The sequence below is a fragment of the Dama dama genome, chromosome 18, assembly GCF_033118175.1.
Source record: "Dama dama isolate Ldn47 chromosome 18, ASM3311817v1, whole genome shotgun sequence".
NCBI lineage: Eukaryota > Metazoa > Chordata > Mammalia > Artiodactyla > Cervidae > Dama > Dama dama.
The window spans coordinates 92,636,349-92,650,783 of record NC_083698.1 but is presented as its reverse complement, the minus strand read 5'-3'; the positions used below and the strand labels follow the sequence as shown (position 1 = coordinate 92,650,783).

The 14,435-nt window shown below is 37.5% G+C and overlaps 1 protein-coding gene across 4 annotated transcripts in view; it reads right to left on the bottom strand.

Moving 5' to 3' along the window:
* The window catches only part of EXOC4 (exocyst complex component 4), an 809,489-nt gene that overhangs the window by 595,268 nt on the left and 199,786 nt on the right, over positions 1–14,435 (bottom strand). For 2 of the 4 annotated variants that reach the window (XM_061165832.1, XM_061165833.1), the window contains exon 8: positions 9,009–9,059. The exons of the other annotated variants lie outside the window; for them this stretch is intronic. In XM_061165832.1, the coding sequence (XP_061021815.1) occupies positions 9,009–9,059 (51 nt within the window). The remainder of the gene's footprint in view (positions 1–9,008; positions 9,060–14,435) is intronic. 4 annotated transcript variants of the gene reach the window in all.

The following is a 14,435-nucleotide window of genomic DNA, read 5'->3' as shown; positions in this document are numbered from 1 at the left end:
TCTGGTCTTACATTTAGATCTTTAATCCATTTTGAGTTTATTTTTGTGTATGGTGTTAGAAAGTGTTCTAGTTTCATTCTTTTACAAGTGGTTGACCAGTTTTCCCAGCACCACTTGTTAAAGAGGTTGTCTTTTTTCCATTGTATATCCTTGCCTCCTTTGTCGAAGATAAGTTGTCCATAGGTTTGTGGATTTATCTCTGGGCTTTCTATTCTGTTCCATTGATCTATATTTCTGTCTTTGTGCCAGTACCATACTGTCTTGATGACTGTGGCTTTGTAGTAGAGTCTGAAGTCAGGCAGGTTGATTCCTCCAGTTCCATTCTTCTTTCTCAAGATTACTTTGGCTATTCGAGGTTGTTTGTATTTCCATACAAATTGTGAAATTCTTTGGTCTAGTTCTGTGAAAAATACCATTGGTAGCTTGATAGGGATTGCATTGAATCTATAGACTGCTTTGGGTAGAATAGCCATTTTGACAATATTGATTCTTCCAATCCATGAACACAGTATGTTTCTCCATCTGTTTGTGTCCTCTTTGATTTCTTTCATCAGTGTTTTGTAGTTTTCTACGTATAAGTCTTTTGTTTCTTTAGGTAGATATACTCCTAAGTATTTTATTCTTTTTGTTGCAATGGTGAATGGTATTGTTTCCTTAATTTCTCTTTCTGTTTTTTCATTGTTAGTATATAGGAATGCAAGGGATTTCTGTGTGTTAATTTTATATCCTGCAACTTTACTATATTCATTGATTAGCTCTAGTAATTTTCTGGTAGAGTCTTTAGGGTTTTCTATGTAGAGGATCATGTCATCTGCAAACAGTGAGAGTTTCACTTCTTCTTTTCCTATCTGGATTCCTTTTACTTCTTTTTCTGTTCTGATTGCTGTGGCCAAAACTTCCAACACTATGTTGAATAGTAGTGGTGAGAGTGGGCACCCTTGTCTTGTTCCTGATTTCAGGGGAAATGCTTTCAAGTTTTCACCATTGAGGGTGATGCTTGCTGTGGGTTTGTCATATATAGCTTTTATTATGTTGAGGTATGTTCCTTCTATTCCTGCTTTTTGGAGAGTTTTAATCATAAATGAGTGTTGAATTTTGTCAAAGGCTTTCTCTGCATCTATTGAGTTAATCATATGGTTTTTATCTTTCAATTTGTTAATGTGGTGTATTACATTGATTGATTTGCAGATATTAAAGAATCCTTGCATTCCTGGGATAAAGCCCACTTGGTCGTGGTGTATGATTTTTTTAATATGCTGTTGGATTCTGTTTGCTAGAATTTTGTTAAGGATTTTTGCATCTATGTTCATCAGTGATATTGGCCTGTAGTTTTCTTTTTTTGTGGCATCTTTGTCTGGTTTTGGAATTAGGGTGATGGTGGCCTCATAGAATGAGTTTGGAAGCTTACCTTCATCTGCAATTTTCTGGAAGAGTTTGAGTAAGATAGGTGTTAGCTCTTCTCTAAATTTTTGGTAGAATTCAGCTGTGAAGCCATCTGGTCCTGGGCTTTTGTTTGCTGGAAGATTTTTGATTACAGTTTCGATTTCCTTGCTTGTGACGGGTCTGTTAAGATCTTCTATTTCTTCCTGGTTCAGTTTTGGAAAGTTATACTTTTCTAAGAATTTGTCCATTTCATCCAAGTTGTCCATTTTATTGGCATAGAGCTGCTGGTAGTAGTCTCCTTTGATCCTTTGTATTTCAGTGTTGTCTGTTGTGATCTCTCCATTTTCATTTCTAATTTTGTTAATTTGGTTCTTCTCTCTGTTTCTTAATGAGTCTTGCTAATGGTTTGTCAATTTTGTTTATTTTTTCAAAAAACCAGCTTTTAGCTTTGTTGATTTTTGCTATGGTTTTTTTAGTTTCTTTTGCATTTATTTCTGCCCTAATTTTTAAGATTTCTTTCCTTCTGCTAACCCTGGGGTTCTTCATTTCTTCCTTCTCTAATTGCTTTAGGTGTAGAGTTAGGTTATTTATTTGGCTTTTTTCTTGTTTCTTGATGTAAGCCTGTAATGCTATGAACCTTCCCCTTAGCACTGCTTTTACAGTGTCCCATAGGTTTTGGGTTGTTGTGTTTTCATTTTCATTCATTTCTATACATATTTTGATTTCTTTTTTGGTTTCTTCTATGATTTGTTGGTTATTCAGAAGCGTGTTATTTAGCCTCCATGTGTTTGAATTTTTAACAATTTTTTTCCTGTAATTGAGATCTAATCTTACTGCACTGTGGTCAGAAAAGATGACTGGAATGATTTCAATTTTTTTGAATTTTCCAAGACTAGATTTATGGCCCAGGATGTGATCTATTCTGGAGAAGGTTCCGTGTGCACTTGAGAAAAAGGTGAAGTTGATTGTTTTGGGGTGAAATGTCCTATAGATATCAATTAGGTCTCACTGGTCCATTGTGTCATTTAAGGTTTGTGTTTCCTTGTTAATTTTCTGTTTAGTTGATCTATCCATAGTTGTGAGTGGGGTATTAAAGTCTCCCACTATTATTGTGTTACTATTAATTTCCTCTTTCATACTCGTTAGCATTTGCCGTACATATTGTGGTGCTCCTATGTTGGGTGCATATATATTTATAATTGTTATATCTTCTTCTTGGATTGATCCTTTGATCATTATGTAGTGTCCTTCTTTGTCTCTTTTCACATCCTTTATTTGAAAGTCTATTTTATCTGATATGAGTATTGCGACTCCTGCTTTCTTTTGGTCTCCGTTTGTGTGAAATATTTTTTTCCTATGAGCTTTAAAATGCTCTTTAAAAAACTCAAAAGAAAAAGACAGGGAAGGAAGGAGGGAAGAAGAAACTAGCCTAAGGTCTTATATTTACAGTGTAACAGGTCAGGATTTCAACTGAGGTTTAGTTCACACCAGTCTGTTTTCTTGCCCATGGCAGTCCACTCTCACTGACTGCATAAAAACTATCAATGAGACTGATTACAGCTGTCAGTGAATGGACTTTTGTTGTTGCTGTTTAGTCACTAAGTTGTGTCTGACGTTTTTGAGACCCCATGGACTGTAGCCCACCAGGCTCATGGGATTTCCCAGCAAGAATACTGAAGTGGGTTGCCATCTCCTTCTCCAGGGGATCTTCCTGACCCAAGGATCAAACCTGCATCTCCTGCGATGGCAGGCAGATTCTTTACCATTGTAGCCATCAGAGAAGCCCCTATGGGCTTCTTTTATTTGATCCTCTGCACAATAAGTGTACTTTATTTTATTTTCTGTACAATAAAGAGTTCACTGGGAAAGAATAAAACATGTTAAGGGATTGGTCAAAGTTTTCTTTTTCTTCTTTATGAGGTCCCTGGAGTATTACTCAGTATGCTGATGAAGTAATAAAATGACAAGTACTATCTCTGTTAATATATCACCCAAATTGCACAATAGTCAGAGAGACAATTGAACTGGGTCTCTAGTAACAATTCCAGTGAGGGACTCAATTATTTTGCAGATTTAGCACTGATGTTAATAACGTTTGCAGGAATCTGTGATCAAAACAACGTGAGTAAATCAGATAAGAATTTCAACTTGTTGACATCTTTCAAATTTCAACATAGAATGATGTCTACAAATACCCTGGTTTCACTTAAACGTTGTTTATTACACCAACATGACAGAATTATGTTTCTACCGAAGCCACACTACACCAAAGTAATTCTTCTGAAGTAATTATTGTCCTAGAAATCAATGACTGTCCTTTTATAATAAAATATTGGCTGACCAGGACATAAGTAAGCAGTATCCTTAAAATCCAGGTGTTTTATGATCATTGTTCTTTTTCTCCACATCCCCTTAATTATTAGAGCTCAGGATTCTTAGCCTTTCTATTCACCAGCTTCTCCCATTCTATCTAAACACATGTACTATTTCTAATACATTTTTTTGTCGACAAATATCTTGCTTTGGTTCTCACAATCTATTATCTTTTTTCCTTTCTGTCTTTTGGTTCTAAACTTCAAAAAGCAGTCTCCACACATACTATGTCCCCTACCATAATGTGTTCTTTATCCCTCTTTTCTCTCCCAAGCTTCAATCCTACATTTGTGACTTCATGCCTGACCTATTCACTTATTTCACATAAAATCAATCCCAAATTCTGAAACCTAAATCTTCCTCCCATAAAAATTAGTAATTCCTTCTTTCAACTTTCTGTTTAGTATTTTCTTACTGTCACTGATCTCCAGGTTTGGTTTAAAACTTCAGAACAATCTTTAATACATTCCCTTATCCTTTGTATTCACAAAGGAGTTAGTGTCCAAATTCATTAATCTCTTTCTCAATTCTGTAAATTTGCCCCTTCTGGTCCATTCTGACAGTCACCACGTTAGTTCAACTCATGCAGTTTTCCTCACTGAGTTCTCTGTCTCCCATCTCTTATTCTTCCAATCCTCTTACACCTTCAATACAGTGGTCTTCCTTAAAAAAAAAAAAAAAAATGTTGCTCCAAAAAAGTGTAAAAGTGACTTTATCTACAAAACAGAAATAGGGTTACAGACATAGAAAACAAACGTGCACAGTTACCAGGGAGCAAAGGGGCAATTAGGATTGACATATACACACTAAACAAAGAACAAAGTGAAAGTGTGAGTCGCTCAGTTGTGTCTGACTCTGTGCGACCCCTGGACTGCACCCCATCAGGCTCCTGAGTCCATGGGATTCGCCAGGCAAGAATAATTGGAGTGGGTTGCCATTCCTTTTTCCGGGGGATGGTCCTGACCCAGGGATCGAACCCGGGTGTCCTGCATTGCAGGCGATTCTTTTACCATCTGAGACACCAGAGAAGCCCACATAAAATAGGTAACTAAGAAGAACCCACCGGATAGCACAGGAACTCTGCTCACTACTCTGAAATGGCCTGCCTGGGGAAAGAATCTAGAAAAGAGTGGATGGATTTATGTATGGCTGATTCATGCTGCTGTATACCTGAAACTTACACATTATTGACTCAACTCCAATAAAAATCATAAAGAAAAAAAAAAAAACCACACACAGTTGCTGCTACCGTCACAAGGCTCCTCATCTCACCATTTACAACAATCTGACCTCAATATTCCAATCATCTTATTCTCCTTAAGATGAAGCCAGCACTCCAATCAAGATCACAGACTTAACTTTCGCCTGTATATGCCTGGGCCCTCTCATTTCTGGAATGTCTATCCTAGATTACCCTCTCTCCTAACAGACCCTTCCAAAAAACAGTTCCAATATTTTCACTTCAACAACTCCTTTCCCAGGCCACTGGAGATGAGCTGTCTCCTTTTCTGAGCTCCTCAAGTACCCACTTTACATATCAGTAAATAAGTATTCACCCAAAACTGCCCGATACTGTTAGCTGTTATAATGAAAAGATGACTCACCATTAATAAATAGGAGGAACTTTATGTTCCTTAAAGCATTATATTTCTTTACTTCCACCACAGCTATGCAACATACCAGTGAACCAAAAAATATAGGGAACCACTGAATTTTTTATAAAGCAAGTGATGAGAAGCCTTGATGTATATATGTTGTTAGATGCAAATCAGCGATACTCTCCAAAGCAGAAAGAGCCCTATAAATGAGTCCAGAGTACAAAAACCTACACTGAGAATAAAGAAAGAAAGGGAGAGGTGCAATTTTAACCACAGGCTCTGTGATATCTCCTTCCTTCGTTGTGTTTCCCTCTCTTTCCTAATAACGTTCACCACCAGCTGAAAAATACTGCTTTAAAACAGGCAAAGTTTTATGTTGACACTCAAATTGGCAAAGGTGTAATTTTTTTTTTTCAATATCTCAAAGAACAAATAGCCCCTATTCTACGATGCCTGAAATGTGTCTGAATTAGGTTAAATCTTCTACTACAGAGTCTTGACACAAACACCAGATGCTTGGTATTAAAATATAACCATATCATTTCTTGGTGATTCTACATCATTGTGGATAACATACTGCATCTTCGAAATTGTACATAAATTTCCTAAGTGCTCACAGATGAGTTCAAATTTCCATTTTTATGAAAAGAAATAAGCTATACAGCTTGTCTTTTGCCTGGGGAAAATCACCCAAGATTGGAATTCTGGGGTCAGAGGGCATTCATATAGTATCAAATATATTCCGCCCACAGAAAGTCTGCAGAAGATAATTCTTGGCTTTATATTCCTTCTAATCTCAAACATGCATCCTTTTTCTCTTTGTAAGTACCAGGAAGTACTATTTCTTGTTGATCAGGAGTTCAAAAAATTAAAAGGCATAGTTAATATCTGTGCTTTAAGTTTAACTTAAAAGGTGTTCATTTGTACTGGGTTGGCCAAAATGTTTGTTCAGGGTTTTTCTATATGGTGTTATGGGAAAACCCCACCTTTCTGTTCAACTTAATAAAACTGAAGACAAGAAATATGAAAATATAGTTGAAAAGTACCTGAAAAATCTATATATACCAGTGATATCATGATTCAAATGTATTTACTGGGTATCTGGTATGTTAGATGGTTCTGTGGTAGAAGCAAAGAAATATAATGCTTTAGCAGAGCATACAAACTGGGATGGTCAGGCCATCTCTTCTGCTAGAATACTGATCAGCAGTTGCTAAGATGCTAGTCAGAAATTTCATGATATATAAAGCAGGGCCAAGATGTTGAGATTTATAACATGCTCTAACACTGATAACATCATTCTGAATGAATCCCTCATTTACTATATAGTCCTCTTTATTCAACATATTAACTATGGCTGCTTGTGGTTATACATGAAGAGTTTTGTTTTAAAATAAATGCAAGATTTACAGACTTAGAATTAACACATCTCCTATTATCAGCTTCTCCATTTATCCAACTAGCTACTTTCTGAAACATCAAGATCCTTTTAGATACTTAATATGGTAAATCCTTTTTAGTGTCTTCCAGCTTACAAAATCCTCACCTCACATAAGGACTGTTTCCCAGCCATTAATGGACATGGGAGGAGCCAGGCCTGTACCCTCGGCTCTCTCTAGGTCAGAATCTACCTTACCAGGGAAACAGCCAACCCTCAATCAGCCAGTCAGATTTCTCTCTCCCAGGAATGTGTTAGTGGGATACAGCCTGTGCTGGTGAATGTAAGTGAGGAGATGTAAATACTCTGGGGCAACCATCTTTTACCATGTGGATGAAAAATCACAGAAAGCCAATCTGCACAGAGAGAATAAAGAATGAACCAGAGGACCAGAGAGAAACAGAAGACTCACAGGAGAAAGATTCACAGTTTGCAAACTAAGTTTTCCACGGTGTAAAGGTCTCAAACTTATCTGATAAGGTCTTAGACTTTCTACCTTTGGGTCCCGCAATATATCCTTACAGTCTTTAGTATGTTTTCCTTATTTTTTCCTTATAATAATCTGAATGAGTCTTTGTTTCTTCACTAAGCTATCTCTGGATAAATGAATATATACTAATATGCATCTATGTATATATTCTATGTATACAGAATATATTCTATGTATATATTCTATGTATAAATAAATATATACTAATAATATACAAATATGCATCTAGCGACATTTATATCACAAATACTCTTTTTGTAAAACACTGTATCTTACGAAAACAGGAGTAGTAGTTTGTGCAGATTTCAACCCCTGCAACTAGGAGAGCGATTCTCCAGACTACAACCTTCAGATGTTCAATGATTTATATCAACGCCATACTGTATTTGTGTCCCCCTACCAACCCCCTCTCCACCGTGAATCTGAGAATTAGATTACTACATGATGGTAGCAGTACTAAGGTGGGGAAAAAAAAAAATCACCTTGAGCTCCCACTATGAACTAAGGCTCAACTTCCTTATGTGGTACCTTGTATATGCCTATAATAAATACTGCAGTTTTTAATAATTTGCTCTTTTAAAATACAGATGCCCAGGAGTTTCTGTTCTAGGAACAGCAAAGTGGCTTCCAATGGATTAACCCTCATACTGATAATAATTATAAAACCTGGAAAAAAAATTAAAAAAAAACAAAACAAAACAGAAGTTGAAGACGCTGGAGAGGAACCAAATTAGGCAGTAACCTGGAAGAAAGGAAGCACCCTTGGTGAGCTCCCTTGGCTTTCCCCCCAGAGAACCCCTTCCAGTGACCATGGCGTTAGAGTAGAAACCAAGCAGAAACTCCAGTCTCTCTGGATGGTGGACACAAGGCCCAGGTAAAGGCAGACCAGGAGGTCCAGAATTTGAGAACAGAAATCCGGAGGAAGAGGAAGGGCAAAATCAGAGTAGTACACCCCTCAGACTACCACCTTGATTCCACACACATTAAACAGTAAGACTGCAACAATGTAATGATATTTTAAAAACTGAGGACCACTATTTACAATTACTACAAACTATCAGATTGCCCCCATAAGGTTGCTAATGAGTGAAATATTAGTAACAAAGAAAAACAGAAAAAGTTATCTTTTGAAAATAGCAGTCTTGTTCCCCTAAAGACTAAAATATTCTGCCATAAGAAAAACAGTCATTCTGCAAATAAAAGGCTTAACTATATTCATTATCAGTAGCAATTGTATCATTAAGACTACTATGTATATGGTCTTGTGAATAGTTTCTTAGTGTTCAAAGAAAAAGAAACCAAAAAATTCCAAGAGTTACACACGTATTTTTCTGGTCCTCTGTCAAATTCCTGATAAGAAAAGTCTCAAAGAGACATTTAGCTTCCCTCAGTCCCCTCAAAAGAAGAGTTTTTAACAAAGAAATCCCAATTTTAGACAGCTTTCAGAAGAAGTTTTCATTCACTTTAAACATATTTACTTAATATGTAAAATATGCAAAGTACTGTCCTGGGTATGGAAACAAGACTAAAAAAAACTCCTAATATCAAAACAAGTGAATTTTACTACATATAAATTAAAATTTTAAAGGAATTAAAAGTCAAATCAAGCCAAATCAATCAATCCTCCCCTCAATTTGCTTATCTGTTCATACAGACACAAGGATGGCTACAACACAAGAGAGAAAGTAGAAAGCATTGGGTCAAAGAAATTGTTGTGAGCACTTACAGAAGGATAAGATTGCTCCCACCCAGGTGGTTCAGTGGGTAAAGAATCCGCCTGCAATGCAAGAGACACAGGAGACAAGGGTTTGATTTCTGGGTCAGGAGGATTCCCAGGAGTAGGGCAAGGCAACCCACTCCAGTATTCTTGCCTGGAAGAATCCCATGGATAAGCAGAGCCTGGTGGGCTACAGCCCATAGGGTCGCAAAGAGTCGGACACGACTGAAGAGATTAAGCATGCATAGGACAACAAAGAGTTTCAAGATCACAGCACTATAGGACAAAAATACAATCTTATAATGTGTAAAAAGCAAAAAAAAAAAAAAAAAAAGGCAGAAAGAACAGAAAAAATTAAGAAATGGTGTTGGGGAAATTTCAGGTGTCTTCCATTAACTACAAAATAGTTCAGGTAACATAAAAATGAAGCCTGAGAGAGAAGCCTGGAAAGGTGGGAAATCCACAAACTTCTCTGGGTCTGTAACCCCAGTACTGAAGTCAAATACAGAATGAGGAGGCAGGGAAAAGCTTTCAATAGGTAAATAAAAAGTTGATGGATATAATCTAAGTAAATTAATCTGCTAGAATATACAATAATAGATTAGAAGGCAATGGGATTTGTGGGGAAAAAATGAATGATTAAAGAAATAAGATAAAGGGAGGGGACAAGGAAAAAAAAAACCTACCAAGATTAATTTTAAAAAACAAAAAGGATCTTAAGCTAAAGTAGTGGTAATGAGTCTTTACAATTAGGCATACATTTCTGAGTTGATGTCTAGAAAAAATATGAAAAAATTTAACCAGCTACTCCAGAAGGAAAGAAGACAAGTTTTAAAATGGCAAAAAAGACTGCACATTCAAGGGACTAAAAGAATATGGTTCCATGAACAATGATCAGGAATACAGGAAAAATGAGTTTGATGGGAACAATAAATTTAGTTTGGAATATAATCCCTTGTGAAGCATATGAATATTCATGTGCACCCTCAAATACATAATTGTGAAAGGGGAAATAATGCTGATGAGATTTCCTTGATTTATACACTAATTAACTTCCATTAGGACTGCTAAGTGTTTGTCTAGGAGTTCTCTGAAGGATACTGTGAAGGACATTATTTTTGAATATTTGTAATCTGATTTTATCCTGTATTTTTAGAACAGCATTGCTGGGGTACAATTTACATACCATAATTGCCATGTTTTTAAGTTTTTAAATAAATGTATAGGTTGTGCAACCAGCACCAGAGTCATTTTAAAATACTTCTAACATTCCAAAAATTTCCCTTATTATGTTACAGATTTTTTACAGAGCCTTTTATTAGATTGAGAAAGTTCCTTTCTAGTACTATTTTGCTAAAAGGTTTTGCTTTTGCTTTTTCAGTCATCAGTGGGTATCAAGTGCTTTCCAGTATCTACTGAGATAATTATATGGGTTTTCCCATTATTCTATGAATTTGGCATATTACATTAATTGATTTTTTTGTGTGTGATAAATCCCAGTTAACTGTCGTACATAACACAGTTTATATGTTAAAGGACTCAATTTGTTAGTACATCATTTGAGGGTGTTGCATCTATGTTCACAAAGAACACTGATCTATAGTCTCCTCTGCTATCGCAAATTTTTATCAAGGTAATAGTGGACTCACAGCATATGCTGAAAAATGTTTCCTCATCTCTGTTTTCCGAAACAGAAATTGGTATTATTTCTTCTTCAAATGCTTGATAAAATACTTGTATAATTATGTATGTGCAAGAATTTTTTTAATTATTTAATTTATAGGCATAACTTGAAGATACTGTGGGTTCAGTTTCAGACCATTCCAATAAAGTGAATATAGCAATAAAGCAAGTCACAAGATTTTGTTTCAAAGAGCATATAAAATGTATGTTTACACTGCTGCTGCTGCTAAGTCGCTTCAGTCGTGTCCAACTCTGTGCGACCCCATAGACGGCAGCCCACCAGGCTCCCCGGTCCCTGGGGTTCTCCAGGCAAGAACACTGGAGTGGGTTGCCATTTCCTTCTCCAATGCATGAAAGTCAAAAGTGAAAGTGAAGTCGCTCAGTCGTGTCCAGCTCTTCGCAACCCCATGAACTGCAGCCCACCAGGCTCCTCCATCCATGGGATTTTCCAGGCAAGAGTACTGGAGTGGGGTGCCATTGCCTTCTCCATGTTTACACTATACATGTACAATAGCATTAAGTCTGAAAAAATGTACATACTGTAATTTTAAAATAAAGCTATTGAACATAGAGCACCAAAAGACTTCCTCAACATAGGATTGCCACAAACCTCCAATTTTTAAAAAAAATGCAATGTCTGCAAAGCTCAATTAAGCAAACTGCTATAAAATGAGAAATGCCTGTACTTACTATAGGACAATTTAGATTTTCTATTTCTTCCTGAACTAGTTTCAGTATTTTGTTTCTTTCTAGGAATTTGTCCACCTCATCTAAGTTGTCTAAATGGGGTTATTCATCACAATTTTTTTAACTTCTACATGGTCTACAGTGATGCCTTCTCTTTGACTCCTAATTTCATCATTTTTTGAGAGTTCTCCCCTTTTTAATTTATCAGTCTAGCTAAAGATTTATTAGTTTTTGATCTTCTCAAAGAACCAATTTTAACATCATTACTTTTTTAAAATTTTCTGCTGATTTTTATTTGATTTTTCACTCTATCATTTTTCCCCTTTCTTTTTTACGATCTTAGTGTACAAACTTTGATTGTTGATCTTAGGTCTTTCTTCTTACACCCATGGTGTATTTAGAACTTTGTTGTTTTACTTAAAAATATTTTGAGACGTGCCAAAATTTCTTCCTGTTGTTTATTTAATTCTGTTATGGATGGAGAACATACTTTTTGTGATTTCAGTCCTTTTAAATGTATTGAGACTTGAACTTCATAGTCTATGATCTACCATGATAGTCAATGTACATAAAAGAATCTGTATTCTGATTGTGGTAGTCATGTTAAGTCATGGTACTTGATAGTACAGTTCAAGTTTCATAGGTTTTCTGTCCAGTTGTTCCACTAATTATTTTAAAAGAGTATTGAAACATATAACTCCATGGCTGATTCATGTCAATGTATGACAAAACCCACTGAAATGTTGTGAAGTAATTAGCCTCCAACTAATAAAAAAAAAAAAAAAAAAGAGTATTGAAATCTTCAACTTTACAATTGTTGAATTTTTCACTGATTTCAATTCTGTCAGTTTTTCCTCTATGCATTTTAGATCCCACAGCATTTTCATGATTTTTTATTTATCGTTCACCCATAAAAAAAAAATAGAAGGCAATGAGGCTATGAAGGGGAAAACACAGATGTGGTCTCAGTGCCCAAAGGCCTATTGCTAACTACAGCTTCATAATATTCTCTGCGCATTTCACTAAAATGTATTTTAAGGGTCATTCTGTATATTTGTATCACTTTCTCCCCTTTTCTCATCAAAGTTGACACAAGCTCCATGATTTTCTTACACCATCACAAAATGTTAGCTACCGATGATACAATCTTACTCTGCACTAACACTTAACATGTTTCATCATGATATATTAATGACTCCTTTTACCATTACACGGTCTTTCTCAGTCTCCTTAATTTCAATGACTTCTATGTATTGCTCTTTGACATTCTTTCTTCTTTGGAAATACTCCACCTCCAACATCTCCAATTCTGAATTCTCAACCCTGACCACAATGTTTTACTTCCTCCCCCAAATTACATACTCCTCTTCCTTCTCAGTTTAAGCTAAAATTCTATTAAGAGGAAAAACTGATCTATACATAGGAATCACTTGAGGAACTATTTTAAAGATTCATGTGCCCCACCTTAGAACTATAAATTGAGAGGGCAATTTAGAAATACGAAAAGTGCGTGCTTAAAACCAAATCTACCACTTAACCAGCTATGTGACCCTGTTAAGTTACTTAACCTTGCTAAACTGTATTTCACTCAACTGTGAAATAAGTATAACAATACAATCTGCTTCAAAGAATTAAAATAAACACACATAAAATGCTTGGCATACTCCTTTGCCAATTTGGAACCAGTCTGTTGTTCAATGTCCAGTTCTAACTGTTGCTTCTTGACCTGCACGCATATTTCTCAGGAGGCAGGTAAGGTGGTCTCGTACTCCCATCTCTCTAAGAATTTTCCACAGTTTCTTGTGAGTTCCACTTTGGGAAAGGAGTATGTCAAGGCTGTATACTGTCACCCTGCTTATTTAACTTACATGCAGAGTACATCATGAGAAATGTCGGGCTAGATGAAGCACAGGCTAGAATCAAGACTGCTGGGAGAAATATTAAAAACCTCAGGTATACAGATGACACCATCCTTATGGCAGAAAGTGAATGAGGAATGTGAAAGGAGAGTAAAAAGGTTGGTTTAAAATGCAACATCTAGAAAACTAAGATCTTGGTATCCAGTCCCATCACTTCATGGCAAATAGATGGGGAAACAATGGAAACAGTGAGATTTTATTTTCTTAGGCTCCAAAATCACTGCAGATGGTGACTACAGTCATGAAATTAAAAGACGCTTGCCCCTTGGAAGAAAAGCTATGACCAACCTAGACAGCATATTAAAAAGCAAAGACAGGAGGAGGAGCCAAGATGGCAGAGGAGTAGGACAGGGTGACCACTTTCTCTCCTACAAATTCATCAAAAGAATAATTGAATGCAGAACAAACTTCACAAAACAACTTCTGATCGCTAGCTGAGGTCATCAGGCGCCCAGAAAAGCAGCCCATTGTCTTCGAAAGGAGGTAGGACAAAATATAAAGATAAAAAGTGAGACAAAAGAGCTGAGGACGGAGATCCGTCCCGGGAAGGGAGTCTTGGGCGGCATTGCTTGGGGTAGGGTCCGGGCCTGAGTGCCCTGAGGACAATCGGAGGGAGCTTCTGTGAGTTGCCAACTTGAACTGTGGGAGACCAAGAGAGAGAGAGAAAATTAACCGGCCTGAACACACTGCCGGCCGTTCGCAGAACAAAGAGACCGAGAAAGTCCAGAGAGGAGCTCGCAGGCTGCGGACCGGCCCAGCCCCGCCGGAGGCAGGAGGCAGCGGGGAGGGGAAGGTCACGGCGAGACACAGGGCGCAGGCACCCGACCGGCGCGGGCGGGGACTGGGGCTGGGGATGCAGAGGGCAGAAGGCGCGCGCACCCGACTGGCGCCAGCGGAAACTGAGACTGGGTCCGCGGAAGGGAGGGGGCGCGCCACACCTCGGGAGAGTGCGCCCAAGCCCCTGGCTGCCTGGACCGCTCTGACGGGGAAGGCACAGAGAGCAGGCGCAGCTTTTCGTTCCGCGCTTTTGTGAAACACCCGAGGGCTGAAACCTCGCGCAGCGCGGGACACGCTCCATATAGAGCAGCCGGGATCCTGAGCAGCGCAGACGGAGAAAGCAGCGTCAGCCCCTCCCGGCAGCGCCAGC